This window comes from Triturus cristatus, chromosome 3_1 (genome assembly GCF_964204655.1).
Source record: "Triturus cristatus chromosome 3_1, aTriCri1.1, whole genome shotgun sequence".
In the NCBI taxonomy this organism is placed as follows: domain Eukaryota; kingdom Metazoa; phylum Chordata; class Amphibia; order Caudata; family Salamandridae; genus Triturus; species Triturus cristatus.
The window spans coordinates 451111991-451130845 of record NC_140583.1 but is presented as its reverse complement, the minus strand read 5'-3'; the positions used below and the strand labels follow the sequence as shown (position 1 = coordinate 451130845).

At 43.1% G+C, this 18855-nt stretch overlaps 1 protein-coding gene across 1 annotated transcript in view; it reads right to left on the bottom strand.

Annotated features, from left to right (window-relative positions):
* HDC (histidine decarboxylase) overlaps positions 1–18855 on the bottom strand; it is a 211196-nt gene that overhangs the window by 66029 nt on the left and 126312 nt on the right. Inside the window, exons 4-6 of the mRNA XM_085644258.1 lie at positions 9191–9313; positions 7058–7192; positions 2652–2795 (exon numbers count right to left, since the gene is read on the bottom strand). Of these exons, the coding sequence (XP_085500384.1) occupies positions 2652–2795; positions 7058–7192; positions 9191–9313 (402 nt within the window). The remainder of the gene's footprint in view (positions 1–2651; positions 2796–7057; positions 7193–9190; positions 9314–18855) is intronic.

The window sequence follows — 18855 nt, the reverse complement described above, 5'->3', positions numbered from 1 at the left end:
GGGTGAGAAAAGTAGACCATTTAGAGGGTCTGTATGTAAGTGGAGCCATCTTGATCAGTTTGGAGTATACCGTTGAGATCTGCAAATGAGATTTACTACTTGTGACATTTGTGGCAAGTAAAGGGGGCATGTCGCCAATTATCCTTGGCATATAGGTTCCTTCAAACATTGGCTTACTTAAGTCCTTATTGATAAGGAATGATGTGAGAAAGAAGGGAGGAAGAGGTAATGCTTGAATTATTTGTGGTAATCTCATTTCTCTCTTTCTTCCCGTTGCAATTTTCTTGCCTAATAGAAGGCTGAGAGAATCGGAAATGAATATTACCTCAAGTAGTCTAAGCATTAGCCTTCTCGACCAAAGCAATAAAATCCTTATATACTGCTTGCCAGCTAACTTTAGAAGTGCTGTAAAATGAAGCTCTATTTTATATTAATTTGATGACACTGTAGAATAATAACGGCTTCTAAAGAAAATGAATATATGGTATCATTGACAATACTGAAAAAAAATAAACAAGCTAAAGTTAGCATGAAAAGGGAACTTTGAAGAGGCACTGTAAGAGTGTCCAATCGAGATAGGAAAAATGGAATAATGCAGTGGCGGCCGGCACTGATTGGGGATAGGGGAACAGGGGCGGAAGGGGGTGGACACGGGAGGAAGGAGGACGGAGCAGGGGGGATGGACACGGGGGGAGGCTAGAATAACAAAAATAAAACAAAAACCTACCTTCTTGCCGCTTCCTTGCCTCTGCAGTCCTCCCTCGCTCGGTCTTAGCAGAAGCACACCCAGGCAACCAGTCAGCCAATCACGACGCTGCCTTAGCAGCATTTTGATTGGTCTGAGCGCCGTGTTTCGCCGCTCAGAAGCCGACTGGGGGCCTGGGCATGTTCTTCCTGAAGGCTGTACTGCAGTCTGCATGGAGAACATGCGAAGTGTGCAAGAGTGTTTTGGGTCGCCCAGGAGGGCCGGCCAAGCTGTGCCTGCGCTCTTTAGGAGGGTGCTACCACTCCTACCCTGCTCCCACCCCCTAACGCAAAGCGGGTGGAAGAAGGAGAATATTAAATAATAATAACGCAAGTTATTATCATTTTATTTTTCCTTTGTGTGGCTGCAAGAAAGCAGTGGGGTGAAACTCCTCCACCTTAGCGGAAGAGCTGTCACTGGAATAATGATAAGGCAACTTCACAGGTGGGCCAAGTGCACACTTGGTACGTATATGTTTATTCTGTCATTTGCACAAACAAGTTTCCTTAAAGAACTGACCGAACCCCTGGAGCTACATACTGCATACGAGCATGGCCAGGCAAGGCAGCCCCCTTTAAAATAGGCAAGGCGGGATTCAGATATGATAATGAGGGAGTTGGTAGTTTCAATTAATGCAATGGTGCTGTGAGTTAGTTACCACTGTTGAAATATCGTAACTATATTTAGTATATTTTTAATCTACTATTTTGAATACACCATTTCTAGAAACGTTTTTGAAGAGTCTACATTTTTGCATTCAAGCTATTTTATATCACGCCACATCTTTGTGCGCTTTGTGATTCTGAAAGACTCGGGCATAGCACACGCATATGAGTCTAGAAATGGCATTCCCTCAAGGGGCGCAATTTGCTAGCCGATGGGACAGTGGGGGGTAGCTATCAATAGTGCAAAAGGGGCATTGGCACTGGAGCTCAGGATGCAGCAGGTGCACTGGCACCGGGGCTCAAGGCTGTGCTGGTGTATGGCCCATTGCTTCCCAAAATTGAATGAATGTATTTGCCTGCCCTAGACTCTTAGGGGCCTATTAGGATGGCGGAAGGACTGCCACCGCAGGGCCGGCGGTGGCAACCGCTGGCCCTGAGGTGGCGGTCCTTCTGCCATCTAACGGATATTTCCCACAGCCAGATTAGGATGGTGGTGGGAACATGAGTGTGTTTGCAGCGGACGCAAAGACTGTTCGCCACCAGCAAATGTCCTGATTGCCTAGCAAACAGTCCAGGGAGCCCAAAATGGTAGCGGTGCTGTCCACCAGATAAGGATGCCAGCTTTAACCGGCCTTTTCATGGCGGCGATGCTGCCATGGAAAGGCATACAGTGTTTTGCCAAGGGGCTCGTTGCGGGCCCCCGGGGCGTGGCTGCACTTGGGGGGGTACCATCATTGCCATGCACAAGGTGGCAGGCACCACATGGTGCCTGTCCTGTTGTGCATGGCAATGCACAACATGCCTCTTTGGCATTGCAGCGGGTGCTGCTTACAGCTCCGCCCGCCACAATGTCAAAGATGAGGGATGCGACCACCAGGGTGGCGGTCGCATCCTAATTGGTGGTGCAGGACTGCTGCACCCCTGGCGGCCAGTCCCAGCACCGCCTGGGTGGCGGGCGGGACCGCCCACCATCCTAATGGGGCCCTTGCTACGGCCTTGGTGGGAAACGTTGACGTTTTAAGGCTGGGTGGTCGTTACATGCCCTACAGTAATGTGCACAGTTTTGAAATTAATTTGTGGGCAGTCCGCATTGCGATGCAATTAGGTCTGCAGTAAACCAATGAGCCTCTATGGTATGTTAAACGAATCGAATTAAATGTCATTTTTTATAAAATTGTACGTTTGTCAAAGCAGCAATTCGTTGTGACATCATTAAAGAACACATGATTAATAAATCTTACAAAGACAGGCACCAAGCCTTTTTTTCGGTCTTCTTCTATGGCTTTCCATAGTGTTTCACCTCGCAGGGAAAAGTTTTCATCCACAGGCAAGAAGCGCACCTTCACAAGAGAAATGAGACTAGCTTTTTCCACTGAGGAATGTGCCTGTATGTATGAAAAAAAGATATTGTTCAATTCAACGTGACAAATCGATATAACATATCAAAAACCAACTTTTGGAAAAAAGAGCAGTGTTAATCATGGAACTTGCACGGTGGGAAACTCTGTGATATGCAGTATTATGTAAAGATCCTATTTTATTTAGTTAGTTCATCTGGTGATGGAACTGCAACACTTTTCTGTACTGTCTGGCAATGTGTGCAATAATGTTCAACGCACACAGCACGCGCCATAACTCGTGTCGTCTGCCATGCACAAATCACACATGTACAAATGGAAGTGGACACAAGGTAAACAAGCAAGAGTTAAACATGGTGAGAAACACAAGTTATAGCATGCATTGCATACCATAACTGGCGAATTTCAGTGATTTTGCACATTTGAGCCAGAGCCATAACCCAGTTTTGAATATTATATTAATATATATATGCATATTTTTATATTTATGTGTGTGTGTGTGTATATATATGTACATATATATATATTTATATACATATATATGTGTGTGTATATACACACACACACAAAACCAAAGTTCACAATTACATTGTAGCTAAGTGAGAATGTTAGTTAAAACGTAACATTTTAAAATAAAAAAACACTGACATTAAGCAGTTATAGTTAACTCAAGAAAGTATAACTTGCAACCCCGCCATGCATAGTGTTGTCATCAATTATGTCATTTCAAATGTCATCAGTGATGTTATCAATGTCATACAAGATGTCATGAGTGTTGTACTATGTGAGGTCATAAGCAGTTTATGGCAAAGAAGCAAGTTATAATTATTGAATTAACAATAACTGGTGACTTTCAGTGGTTTTTGAGTTTAAAATGTTAACGTTTTAACTCACATGTTCACCTAACTATATCATCCCTTTCACCTTTGTTTGTTTTTTAGTGAATTTCTGAGTTTTTTTATGTAAGTGAAATATTATTTCCAGATCTAATAAAAATGTCACTTTAGCCTTTGTCTTTTTTAGTGAATTCTAGGGTTATTGAACGTTACAAAAGAAATGATTACCACTTCTGTGTGTCAGCAGGCCAGTGTGCATGTTAGTGTTGTGTGTGTTGGTGGGTAAATGTGAGGGGTGTCAGTGTGTGGATGTTGGCTGTGTGTGTGTGGATGTGTGCAGCTGTGTGTCTTTGTGTGTGTGTGTGCACATGCAAGTGTGTAAGGGAGAGTGGATCTGTTGTATGTGTGACTGTCCTGTGTGTGTGTATAGGGGTGTGGGTGTCTGTATGAGTGTGTCTGTGTATAGGTCTCTTTGTGCGTTACCAGGATATTGCTTCAGGACAACACGGGGGCCACGCTGTGTACTGCAACTGTACCGCAGTACCACAGGGCTGCAAAACACTGAATTTCTTTTTAAATGAACCTGGGAGGATGTCTGAAAACCCCTTTCTCACATATCCATATAACTATACACTCCCTTATATGTGTATACATGACCCCTGTGCACAGGGGTACCGCAGTACCACAGGGCTGCAAAACACTGAATTTCTTTTTAAATGAACCTGGGAGTAGGTCTGAAAACCCCTTTCTCACATATCCATATAACTATACACTCCCTTATATGTGTATACATGACCCCTGTGCACAGGGCCACCTTTCTCTCCTCACCACCAGCAGTTTCATGGAGTAAGAACCTTTATGAGACCGCTGGTGGTGAGGAAAGTCATAATATGCTTGACGGTGCTGCAGGGCACCACCAAGCATATTGTGGCCCTCAGAATGCTGCGCAAATGCAGCGATGTCTGATCCCTGGCGGTTGCGGTGGTGCCATGGTGGTCTGACCACCCAATTTGTAATCCAGCGGTTGGACCGACGGTGCAGCGGTGGCGGTGGCGGTTGTGCCACCATGAGTTTAGTGGTCAGAGGAGCGCCAAACTCATAAGTAGGCCCTTTATAGTGCTAGAGGCACTCTTGTGGTCTAACACCATGTGATGACCTTTGACTACCATTATTTTAATTGACTTTGGTGTGTTATTTTGTCCTAACCTGAATGTACAACGTCCTGCATATGCCTTGCTTCTCTTGAAGGTTTATTTCTTGTAATCTTGCAGTCTTTCAGTGGGAGCTGTCACGGAGTAGAACAGCCTTGCCAAAAACAGAACGTGTGGGATGTGCATTTGAAAGCATGAGAAAGAGAGGTGTGGAATGTGCTTTTTGGTCTCGAAGTGCAGTGTTATGAGCAGTGATGCACAAATGTGCACTTTGTTGTACATTGAGAGAAGAAGTATGTGATGCTATAAGCAGTGGTGCACAAATGTGCACTGTGTTGTACACTGGTAAGTATTATGAAGTTCTTTCTATTGGCTTTGACATGGCCTCATGTCATCCTTAATTCTGACTCTGCCTGGCTTGAGCTTTATCTGCGTGCACAGCCAGGCTTGCAAGTTGTTTGGGTTAATCACGTTCAAGGATTGTTTTTGTGAGAGATTGTTTAATGTACCCTGGAAGGCTTTTGTGAGCTTCTTCAAGATAAAGGCTGGAACATGTACCTGTAGAGGGGATGTGGGAACTCCTTCCTGCCGTGGAATGCTTGCTTGGAAGCTGGCCAGCTGGTAAGATTCCTTTAGGCAGAGGGGGAAGGTTTCTCGAACCTTCTAGTGTGTGCTTTGTGATTATAAAGCTGAGGGTTGTTGACTTAGAAACCGGGATTTTGGAATCTGAATGGGGACGGACACGTCTACTTCGGTACAGCGGAACCCTGCTTGCTGAGGCTCTTATCCCCGGCTGTTAATACCCTGGTCAGGAGTGGGCTAAGATGCAGTGTTTGCACCAGGTGAAGTATTGAGTTTTGATTATTGCCATTGTGATGTGTGGCCAGTGGCTTTGATCATTTGAGGTGTTTGCGTTTTGATTATTGCCATTGTGATGTGTGGCCAGTGGCTTTGATCATTTGAGGTGTTTTCTTTGTGATGTGTGAGTGAGTCGAGGTACACATCCAAAGTAATCATTTGATGTATTTAGTGTACATAAATATCTTTCTGATCTCTTGCAGGACGTCCCATTATATTTGCTTGAGTCTTATCTCATATTATTTGCTGCTTGTTTATTTATTAGTATTATTCATGCATTTAACTGTTGCATTTACCAAGTGTGTTATTATTGTTTGCATATAAACATATATATCTCTAAATATATTTGAATGATCTGCATTTGGCTTCTGGGAAAGCCTTTCTGTTAGAGAGCTTTGTGTAAAATAAAACCCTAAGCCTTATTCTAAAAATAGAGTCTTTGCATGTTGTTTTGTGTTTATGTCTCCTGCTTCGCTGTGTGTGTTTATTTGAGCTACCGTTTGGGAGATTCTGCATTATCTGAAAGGCAAAGCAAGATAGCCCTTACTGTTTAATATTTAACATCATCCTAGTTTTTTGATTGAAGTCAACTGGTGATCATTTTTTGTTTAAATAAAGTTGTAAATGTATCATTGATTGAAACATGCTTGGGGAAAGTTGTCCTATCTGAATTTAATAGAGATCTTCATCAAAGCCGTTCATTCTTACCCAGTCTTAAGTACGACAAAGTGTATGCAGACAAAGTGTGCAGGCTAGTATTTCAATCTGAAGCAGTCTGGAACAAATAATTCAGAACAGCCCGAAAGTGGGCAAACGTTCAGAGAATATCAAAATATACTGCCCCTCCCACAAGTCTGCAGGGGTCCGATTATAGACACCTGGCACTGTTACCAAAACAGGGAAAATCCATTTTCATTCTATCAAAGGTATGTAATGCAGAGGGGATATTTGCACCACAGCAAAACAGAAAGGACTGGATACCGGAACCAACACAAAACATAGGCATTTAAAAAGAAATCTAATATAGAGCAAGCCAAGTTTGCTAAATGAATGCTACTTGTGTGTTGATAAAGGAAGAAACCATTTTTGCCTCATGCACTATCCTTTATTAGAAAACAGAGAAACTATATTTTCTCTGTTTGATCTTATGACACCAAAATAAGACAAAGTAGTTCGGAACCAGCTTGCTGCCTGTTTTATCCTGCTGAGAAACATTATTTTGGAGGAAATACTATTTTTTCATGTCAACAATATGTAAAGAGCAGCAATGGAGCAAAAGATTTCCCCGTCCTAATTGAAGTGGTGCAAAGTGTCTGTAATCTGGCCATAGGGGCCTTCCTATATCTAGCCTCAAGAAGTCACAAAACGAATATGATATACAAATCTGCCTTAACGCATCCCATGTGCACATGATACTATTACATTTGCTGGGCTGTGAGCCTACCTGATCAGAAGCATAGGCAACGAGGCGGGAGTTCAGTGAGGACTCGTCAGTCTCTGGCTCGCGAACCTTCATTTCCAAAATTTTATTTTTTCTTGCTGCCAACAATGCGATTAATGTTGATTCACTGACAGTACTCTGTGAAGGAAGTCTATATTTTATTACAATATTCATACAACGTTTACAATGAAACGATCATCCAATGTGCAGGTATCTTCAAATAATGTGCACTCATCAATAGGACAAGTTTAGAGTCTGCACATCTCAATCCCATATTATTACAGCAATTTACTTTGTGAAAAGCTCCAACTACTGGACAGTCTGACATCACCTAAAAGATGCAGCTTTAGATTTACTATCAATGCACACCATCCCTGAGCAACTGGAGCGCCGGACACTTGGGCCCATGGTACAGGAACATCATGGCCTGGGTCACAAAGCTTTTTTTGTGTTAAAGTGTGATTTACACACAGGGCCACTGGAATTATGTGGCAAGGAAACACCAAATTATGCGACAGGGTTGACTAAATTATGCAGCAACAAAAACGGCAAATTATGCATTAGGATAGTATAACTTAATTTTATTTGTATTTTTACACATGGTAATACAATCTGGATAAATATTTCATCCCATTAACACTGGGTTTAACAACCACATACACAAATAGGCAAATGAAAGACGACCAGTTAACCTTTCTGAAGGGCCTCCCACAACGAGCGAACACATTGCTACATTTTTAGTAACTTTCGATCCTTTTCAGCTATAAACAAAATGGTTTTATAAAATCTGAACATTATGCTGCAGATTATGGATTTTGTGGCAAATGAAGCAAATGCATAATTATAGGAAAATAGCAGCAGAATAGCCTAATTCCAGTGACGCTGCTAACGCACAGAGACTTAGCGGTGATTCACAAAAGCAGGAATATCTGTTACTCAAGTAGAGATGTCATCTACTTGTGCTGAGCCTACGCAAAGTGTGCCCAGTTTTAAAATGTGTAGCTTCCATATAAATGAGTCAAAGTGAGCATTCCCAGAGAAGGGTCACACTCATTGCACCTGGGGGCAACACCCAAAAAGTTGTATTTTTGGGGAAATTCACAAACATTTGCAATGTCTTTCCCATGCATATTTGGACATGTATATATACGCATAAATGAGCCAGGTATAAGTGGCACAGAAAGTATAAGAAAATACATGTGACATCTGTGAAATCCATGTAATACGGAGACAACAGATGTATGGTTAGGGAAAAATACAGGTATTTCACAAGTTTTTGATTTGTGAATCAGGTAACCATTTCTAAATATTGAAGTGGTTGGAAGTTTCTTTAGGAATTAGACCACATTTCCAGGTCTTTGCTTTCATTTACCAAGAGAATACATGCGTGTTTTTGTTGCAAATCACATTAATTGAACAAAAAGAACTACTGGGGTTTGTAAATGGAAAGTCTAGGAAAGGCAAAATGATGTCCTGTTTGTAAATAGCCATATGAAAAGCTAGTATCAACTATTGTGTAGGCCTGCTGCCAAGGGAGAACTATTCAAACTATAAACTGGATTCCACACTACACTTGTAATCTGAAGTTATTTTCATGGTAAATGTAATAGTTTGAAAAGAGGTTAGAGAACCTAATGACCCCTGCAGACAAGAGGTGATATTATATAAAAGGGCAGCCATCTTGAAAGGGTACGGATTGAAGAAGTGGAAAGCCAGTGACATGACAGCATGCTTCCACAATCTCCTGTCTACTGGGAAGAGGGACAGTCTATGGGCACATGTGCTTGAAAAACAGCAACATGAACTGTTGGCCAAGACTAAGTGGAACTTCCTTTACAATATGTACACTTTTCTACTATTTTCAAGAACTTTTCACAACTCCTAATGGAGCAGTAACAAAGAATACATACCCACAACACACAAATCACACACGGGCACATCACCAAATGCCATTTCCTACAGGTTCGTCCATTGAAGGAAATGGTAAGATTCTACGTATGAATACAATACGTTTTCCTATTCAAGTAAGAATATGTAAACTTTTTTTTTTTTTAAATGGTGACGTGATACCAGTATACTGCTATTCCCGTGCAATATCAGTAAATACGGATCTAATGACTTGTGAAAGTGACCTACCTGTAGTACTCCCCCTCCTTTGCTGCTTGGATAATAATGCAGAAAATGATCAGGTAGTCCCAACATTTTGGCGAGCCAGTCCATTATATTCATCTCCAGCTCTGTACAAGCTGGGCTAGAGGCCTTTAAAATACAAGTTTGCTTAGATGTGATTTCATGTACAGGAATACAATTCTTTCGATAGAGAACCATGCATCATTTAAATACAAAATAAACAGTGCCCATGCTTACTTTCAATTAATATATTACACTTTGTGGCAAAGCAGAAACATTCATCAGTAATCAGACAGATTTCAAATGTTGCTGTACTGAGCCTTCAACTAATCTAACTTTTAATTGATTTCATTGTTCATTATGTATTTGATTTCCCCCATGGTGGTATGTACCAGTGTGAGAGCTTTGGTCACTACAGTGCAGTGTTTCATATAAACAGTACCTAAACAATTAACTTTTGCGGTAAAATGATAAACCCCACTGAGACTTTTCATAAAACTAGGAGAATCTTTTATAGTACCAGAGGACAGCAGGTACTTCGGTTATAGGCTCAACTATGATAGAGAAAACTATGTACAACTTGAGCTATATCTTTTCTCTCATTCGATACGTGACAAACAAAGCTTAAACCAAACCGTCTTTACATCGTGAAAGCCAACTCTCTTTAAATACATCTTAATATAATGTCTTGAACATTTTGGGACCCAATGGGCAAATACGATAGTCCTGCCGAGAAAGGAGATTTTCAATCACCCATTCTGGTGAAAAAAGCCTGTTGAGCTCATGAGTCTTAAATAAGTGTGATTGGCCACCTTGGAAGATGGTTTTGATGCAATTAAGGAAAGCACCTCGCATCACTAACAGAGGCACAACATGCAGCCAGCGACGCAGGACAATGTTTTCAACTGATTCAAATTTGGATCCTACTCTCAAGTCAGAAGTGAGCACAGGTCTGACCTCACCATCCCACGACCACCATCCACTACTAACAACCCCTCTACTTAGCGTTACTCACAGCGCCCACGTCATCAACATAACCAAGGATATTAAGGCACTCGCAAGCCCCAGTATTCTGATTTATCCTAACTCTGACCCAAATTTACTAATATAAAACATTATGTGAAGGCAATGACGGCTCGCCGAGGTTGTGCTGAAGGGCAGTGGGGCGGGGGAGGGTAAGGTATGGGTAGTAAACTCCAGCATACGACCGAAGGGAGTTAAGCAAATAAATAAATAAAACAATTTACATAGCGTGCGCTGCACTGCCGAGTTTGTCCCACCGCCCCGCAGCACACCCTCGGCGAGCCACCACTGTTTGGAGGTGATACCAACTGCAGCCAAATGCTCGTGACCAGAAGATGTTTGTTTCTGTCTACAAAACGTCATAAATATACACTTTCCCCATTTGCATGCATTCTGCACCCTGCCCCTCTTTCTAGTTCTGGCTACAGATGGATTTAGGTGTCTGCCAGAGCTCAGGTACTCAACACCAAAATCATAGACAGGAGATTTCGGTCATTCTACTCCCTCAATTGGTTGGTTTTGATCATCCGTCATCAGTCAATGCTTGAAGAAAGTGTCATTCACATTTTGGAGTACGCCAGAGCAATAGTTCAGTCTTTCTGTTGACTAGTGGCTATTGGGTGTGCTGGTCTCAATTTGTAAAGAGAAGCATCCTTGCACTGCAATAGATGCACTTCTCTGCTCCTAAAAGTGCTTTGGGTGAGGTGGCTGCCATTTTCCACAACAAATACCTAGTGACTACCCCAGTATCCCTTTTTAGGTCTTATCTAACAGCGCAAAATGTGCTGTTGCTGCAAAGGGTATTATATACAGTAAAAGGCTTAGAATTCACCCATTACTTACCATTTACTGGGTTGATTGTCAGTCTTTTTAGCTGCCTCCTAATTGGTCACCATATGGCTAACATCACTTCCTTTTATTTCTCCAGAGCATGGACCAAGTACCAATTGATTTAGTTTGATTTGTGTCCATCCACTGATCGCGCTGGGATTCATGTTTTTTTGGGCCATCTTTTTATGACTGGTATTTTTTTTTCTACATTTGACGTAGTTCTACGTGACTTTTTTTTGTGCAGCGCTTCCTTTTTCTAACACCTTTGGGTTGCTTAATTTCTTTTGCAATTCAGCGCTTCCTTTTAGAGGAACATATAAATGGAATGGACTATTAAAGCAGTGTGACTGAATGTGGGCCATGGATTGTAGAAGCAGCTACCCCACTTCACTCCAACCTACCCCATTTAGCTTCAATCTACCCCCACTTCACTCCAATCTATTCCAATCTATCCCACTCCACTCCAATCTACCCAACTCCACCCTCCTCCACTCCACTCCACTCCAATCTACCCAATTCCACCCTCCTCATCCCCAATCGACCCACTCCAATCAACACTCCATTCCAATCTACCACAATCTACCCCACTCTACCCCAATCAACTCCAGTACACCCCACTCTACCCACTCCAATCTACCCCACTTAACTCCAATATAGCCTGGTCCACCCCACTCCACTCTTCCCTACTCTACCCCAGTCCACTGCACCCCACTCCAATCTATCCCAATCTATCACACTCCAATCTAACCTACTCTCCCCAAACTACCCCAATTCATTCCAACCCATCCCACTCCAATCTACCACAATCCACCCGCTCTACCCCACTGAGATCCAATCTACTTCACTCTATCCCACTACAATCTAACTCACCCACCTCCACTACAATCTACCCCAATCTACTCCATTCTAATCTACCTGACACTAGCCCAATCTACCCCACTCCAATCTATCCTTAATCTGTCCAACACTACTCCACTTTACCCCACTCTTCTACAGTCCAATTTACCCCAATCCACTCTATGCCACTCTAATCCAATATACTCCACTCCATTGCAATCTACTCCACTCAAATCTTCCCCAATCCACTGCAATCTATACCAACATAGCCCACTCTAATACAATCTACTTCACTCCATTCTACCCTATTCCACCCCAGTCTACGCCCATTTACCCCTATCCAGCTCACTCTGATCTATCCCACTCCCCCACTTTAACTTACCCAACACAATCCACTCCTATCTACCCCACTCCAATCTACCCCCCTCCACTGCAATCAACCCCACTCTAATCTACCCCACTCTACCCTAATCTACCACATTCCAATCTACCTCACTCTACCCCAATCTACCCCAATTCAGTATACCCCAATCCACTCCACCCGACGCCAACCTACTCCACCTCACTCTATGTTAGACCTGATACTCTTGAGGTGTTTCCCTAAACTGTTGACTTTTTCCTCATGGGTGTTGCTGATACTCTTTTTGTGGTCTTAGGACTCTGGGCACTTCCCCACTGTAATGCAGAGCGAAAGTGTGCGCGCCCTTCCTACACATGTTAGGAAGTGGTGTTAACCTGATGTTTTTAAACTTGTCTCAGGCTTGCCATTGCAGGCCTGTGTGTGCGCATTTGCACTTATGCTCAGGTTGGCCTTTTTTAAATTATTGGCCAATGTTGAGGGTGACTTTCAATCGCACTACAGCACCCCGAGGGTGAGCCATGGGGAGTGTAGTAAAGAACCCCCATGTGTTTGTGTGTTTCACTACCTATGAGGTTTGCTCTCCCCATAGATTAACATTGGAGAATGGCTGAGATTACTTTAAGCTACAGTGGTGGCTTACAGTGGAGAAGCCTCATGTTGTTTACTATCATTGGATTCATAATGACAAATCCTCCCTTGTGGTAAAAGTGAATTTGTCATTAATAACTGAGAAATGCCACTTCTAGAAAGTAAAAGACACACTAATGATGGACGGAAGGCAGAACAAATCAAACATTCACCCCCAGTCATGAGATCTGGGCTAAATCCATCATTCTTTTGCTCACCATGCCAACCCAGTTTAGACCTAGCCATATGCAAATTAGTCTTGATCCTGTGCCCAGTGGAAACAGTCCAGCCCAAACTGCCAAGCCAAGTCCTCCCTGGACCAGAAACAAGCATCCAGGGACCGGTTTCAGGGTATCACCCTTCATCAGCCAGGGTAACTTGAATCCAGTGGCACATTGAGCCCAGGACCCTTTGTCTGAAAATACCCGGCGCACTTACGGCAAGAAAGCAGAAGACACACAAAGGATGGATGGAATGCAGAACAAATCAAACATTCACCCCCAGTCAGGAGATCTGGGTTAAATACATTGTTCTTTTGCTCACCATGCCATCCCAGTTTAGACCCAGCCTTATGCAAATCATTCTTGACACTGCTCCTCATGGGAACAAGCGAGACCTATTGTCTTTGCCAATGCTTGTTTTTGAGTGCCACCGGTAAGGTTAAAAATATGATATACTTGATGCATTTGGATGTAATTAGTAAAGTATCCTGTGTTTCAGCCTTCCAGTTCAAGGCCACTAAGTGTCAACGGCTTTCATCAGGATTGATTATTGAGCCCTATCAGCAAATGATATCTAGTTATCACATACGGTAGTGGTGGATATATCGTCGCACATTCAATCAAATATTTAACAGATAATAGGGTATTTGTATCAACTAAATATGGTCATATAAGGGTCAAACGTATAGCAGGTGCCAACTCGGGGTGAGATACCCCACTACCAAGAGTATCGATCACACAAGCCACCAAATGACTTGTAAGGAATATACAAACATGGAAACCCCGGCACTCTGGTTGTGTATATATACAATTCTAGATATGGATCTCTTGGGGGAGAAAAACGAAATGATGTGAGGAAATAGCCCCTGACATAGAGAACGTCCAGGAACGCACATGTGTATCATTCAAACACTGATTTATTCATTAAAGAAATGATCAAGAGCATAAATCAAGACATTACATCCCATATCAAAAAATGTTCATAAAAATAATTAGTTTTATGAAATTCTTGGGAGTCCAGTTCTTGACATGTAGAGCATCAGATACAGCCAACGCGCGTTTCGTCACCACCGTGACTTCCTCAAGGCTCTGTTGTGGAGCTCACATAGGGGAAGCTTCAGTATACCTAGTCCTCTATTGACTCAGATATCCTGGATAGATGTTGAAACCCAGGTTACAGTTCCAAAATTCTAACCAATTCCAAAATATTACTCTTTTTGTGTTTTAGTTTCACACAGTCCTGAGTCAGAATTAGATGGAGATCAACTCTAGTGTCCCCAAAAACTGCGAAGTATTCATTTAGAAGTGTGTGATCATAGTCGTCTTTGTCATCAAGACACAATGTATCCACAAATTAGGGAACCATGATAAGGCCCTTGGGAGAATAGTGTATCTGATGCAAAAAAGTCTTGCCGTCCGTTGGGGCCAAAACACCTCCCCAACGGACGGCAAGACTTTTTTGTATCAGATACACTATTCTCCCAAGGGCCTTATCATGGAAGTCACGGTGGTGACGAAACACGCGTTGGCTGTTTCTGATGCTCTATATGTTTTTCTGCCCCAAGAGATCCATATCTAGAATTGTATATATACACAACCAGAGTGCCGGGGTTTCCGTGTTAGCAAATGATATCTGTCCTTTCTCTAGAAGTCTGTCAAGTGAACAGGAAAAGTGTAAATTCATAACATGCTGCCATAAATTTAAATTCATAACATGCTGGCTTAACCTATCAGGAACGATATAAACATATAAATATGCCCTAAGCCTGAACATACAAGACCTCACTGGTAAAAGGGGATATGCTCCTGTAGTCAAACAATGTGTCTCAGTGTACAACCTATACTATCAATCCAAATGAGTTATTCAACAGAGAAAACGTATCCGCATTGTTTCTCTGATTGTCAGTCAATGACTGCTGGTGAATTTTGTAAATCTTAAAGACTGGACACTGATTCTGTCATGTGTCAAATTCTTGTTGAAGAAGTGGGATGTAAACAGTTCCATACATCCCTTGACATCAGATTAATGAGGGAATCCGCGGACTGCACCTAAATGCGTCGCGGCTAGTGCGCTTCACCCGGTGATACCCCGCCCCCTGGAAGCATCGATGCAGTAAGCCGCGAGCGGGAGATCAGGACGGCGAGGACTTCCGCGGCTCTCGCAGTTTTCGTCGTTAAAGGGTTTTGCGGCCCCAACAGGTAAAACACAAAGGGGGAGAGGTTTCGCACGCACAGCATGCTCAGCAAATGCCCTACAGAATGGCCCCCTCGATGCTACAGGCAACAGTGGTGCTGGGCGGAATTTCGGAGCAGAGCTGAGGTGGATCCTGCATAGGGTGTAGAGCTGGAGTAGGAGTTGGAGCTGCAGCAGGAACAGGAGCAGAAAGCACGAATAGGAACAATTGAGAGGCATCGTGGAATGGGAAGAGGTGAGCAATAAGAAAGGGCATTAAGAAAGGGCCCGGGACTCGGTTTTACAGGAGCAAAAAAATTCATTAAACTGGATTAAGGAGAGACGGGAATAGACTTGAACTTGATAGTTGGGCATAGACTACAGCTGCTGGTATGTGAAGACATTGACTGGTGAATAGGGACAAACTGAAGAAGGGGGAAACGGGCGAAAGAAGCAGAGGCCTGGTCATTTACCCTCTATCTCAAAAGCACTACAGAGAAAAACACAGGCTTTGAAGAATTGGGTAAGGAAAAGCCGTGAAGAGGGTGCGAGGCACAGAAGTATGCGCCCAGTAAAACAAAATAAAGCAACCACAAACCCTTTAGATGGTACCAAGACCAGTAATCAGCAGTCAGATACACAAAGGAAGCCGCGTACCAAATCAGGCACGGAGAAAACTGCAGGCACTACGCGTGTTTTGTGAAACGCCCAAAAAATAATGGACTTGAAAGTCCAATACCTGATTTCCCAGGAGAAAGCACAGTCCCCTGTAGGACAGGTCGCCATGCCTGGAAAAGCGATTAATGACTCCAGCCAGGCATCACCGGAGACTTTTCAATTCCAGATACAGAGCTCCTCTGAGCTGAGGATAGAAGAAGTACATACCAGCACTGTCTCCTCCCAGAAAATGCCAGTCACGGAGTCTTTCTCCACCCCAGTTTGTGGCAAGCAGTTCCCGCTTTTCTCTAAGTCCCACTTTACGTCAACAGCAGCTACTCCAGCTGCTTCAGCTACTCCAGTCAGCCAGGCTCCAACCACATCGCAAATTTCTGTACCACAAGTTTCTATTCCTACATCTTTCTGTACTCTTCAATTAGAAGACGCAGAGGGACCTACAAATCAACACCAGCCCGTAAATCCGAACCCTCAGAGCAATGGCAATAAAGAAACTGACCCGGCTATTCAGAGCATGTTTGAAGTGATCCTCTCTAAAATCAAAGAGCTTCGGATCTCACAAGCTGTAGAAATTGCTTCACTGCACGCCAGGATCTCCCAGATAGAAGAATCAATAGGGAAAATTCCGGAACGTTTGGATGAAGTGGAAGAGCGTGTCTCCAGTCTGGAAGATAAAACCTCAACCTACGGACAGGAACTAGCCCATTTTAAGCATAATGAGGAAGTTCTTAAATCCAAGTTACAGGACATGGAGAACTTCAATAGAAGATCTAATTTGCACCTAGTAGGTGTGCCAGAAACCGTTGAAGGTCTACACGTATGTGAGTGGGTCAAGACTCTCCTAGATCAAGAACATTTACTTGGGGTCACAGCCCCTTATTTATACAGCTAAATCCTTTGTTTTACAACTGTAGGCAATGGGAGAACCAGATACAACTGGTTCAGGGGAGCTCCTGATCACTTTGTTTTGCTCAGCTCCTCTCTCGCTTACACAGGACAGGCTAGGTGCTCAGACGCACCACAGGGGGTGGAGCCAGCATTGTGGAGGGAAGGCCCAGCCCTATTCAGGTCTCAGGTGCAACTCCTCCCTCCCATCTACATGCAGATCTCTCCATTCACCACCGGGCAGACTAACCGTGGCTCCTGGAATTCCCCAGCCCTCTCAGCTCCTGTCAATCACAGACCAGACAGGCAATTTACATCATACAGCACACAGACATGCCAACTTCTAGAAGTGGCACTTCTCCTAAAGTTATAATAAATCCGCACACATCATTGCGCAGCATTTATTCTTACGAGTTTGCACATACTAAACTTGACCCTGCACTCCCATCACATCAGGAACTACCATGGACACACATATCCCCCATGCATTCCTATGAGAGGGCAGGCCTATCTCACCACATGCACTCAGAGAGCGCACGCACTTTACACTAGGCCACAGTGCTAAAGTGCGCAGAGGCCAAAAATCACTACCAATATGTCAGAGCTTAAGGCAAAAAGTTCAAGGGTGAACCTGCCAGAAGGGCCAAGTTCAACAATAGCCAACAGAATCAGTTTTTTGCCCCTGAGTTGCTTACAGTAATTTCAGAATTTTATGAGGGGGCCACGGCTCAAATAATAGCACACGGCAAGAGGGTGGGGGCCTGCAGAGTATTCAGGGGGACCAGTCAAGGTTGCCCCCTTTCTCCTCTGCTCTTCGCTTGCTTTATAGAACCTTTGGCCATAGCCATTCGTAATTTAAGCAATACAACATCCCCAATGCCTGGAATGATTAATATTAAACTATATGCAGATGACATAGCCTTTTTTTAAAAAAACCTGAAAGGGAAGTGCAAATGCAAATATTTAATTTATTTAAGGAATTTCAATCTGTCGGGGGCTATAAAATCAATACATCTAAAACAGAGATTCTGCTTTGCAATTGCACACCTGACTCGCTAATAGTGGATTTAGTTCCATTGATTAATAGGCGGCCTAAGAGGTATTTGGGGATATACTTAACAGAAAACATTAATGACCTTTATGTTTTAAATTATAGCCCCCTCATAAATAAAATAAAGAATATTCTGTCAAAGTGGAAAGACCTCCCAGTTTCAATAATAGGCCGAGTAGCCATAATTCGAATGATGATACTGCCTATATGTAACTTCCTCTTTTTAGCTATTCCTAATGCAGTCCAAATTAAGTTTTTTAAGGAAGTTCAAGGTCTTTTTTCTACATTTATATGGGCAAATAAAGCGCCTAGGCTTTCATTGGATACGCTTTTTAGACCAGCGCCAGAAGGAGGACCAGCTCTTCCTAATTTGAAAGAGTACTATTATGCTAACTCTGCACACACCACATATAGGACTACAAAGGACTTAAATACCAATAGGTAAGATACATTTTTAGACTTAATTTATAAGGAATATCTAATCCAAGATGTTATGCATTTAATAATAACTCCTAAAAAAGTAAGGTATAAAACCCTTCAATGGAGTATTAAACCGAAAAAACAGCTATACAAACATTATTCGATCTCCACTTTAAATGGAGAAACCCTCTTCTCGGATATCTATATAGGGCAAGATTTATTATTAGAACCAGAAAATATACACCAGCTGGACACACACACTGACCCGTTGTACGCCCTTGTGGCGTGGGACCTGGCTCAGGGAGGTGTCCGGGCTTCGGGGCTTCGTGGCCTGCGACCGCATAGGCATTTCACAGCTAGGGGATGTTTGGGGGGGGATCACATGCGCTCCTTTGATGATCTCCAAGCCCGGTACTCGCTGCATCCCTCGCAATTCTTTCGCTACCTCCAGCTGCGGCACGCCATCCACTCACGCCTAGCGACAGGCACACATTTGCCTGACCATAGCCCACCTGAAGCACAGATTATGTTCGGGGACCTGGGGAAGGGTGGCATTTCCTGTACTTA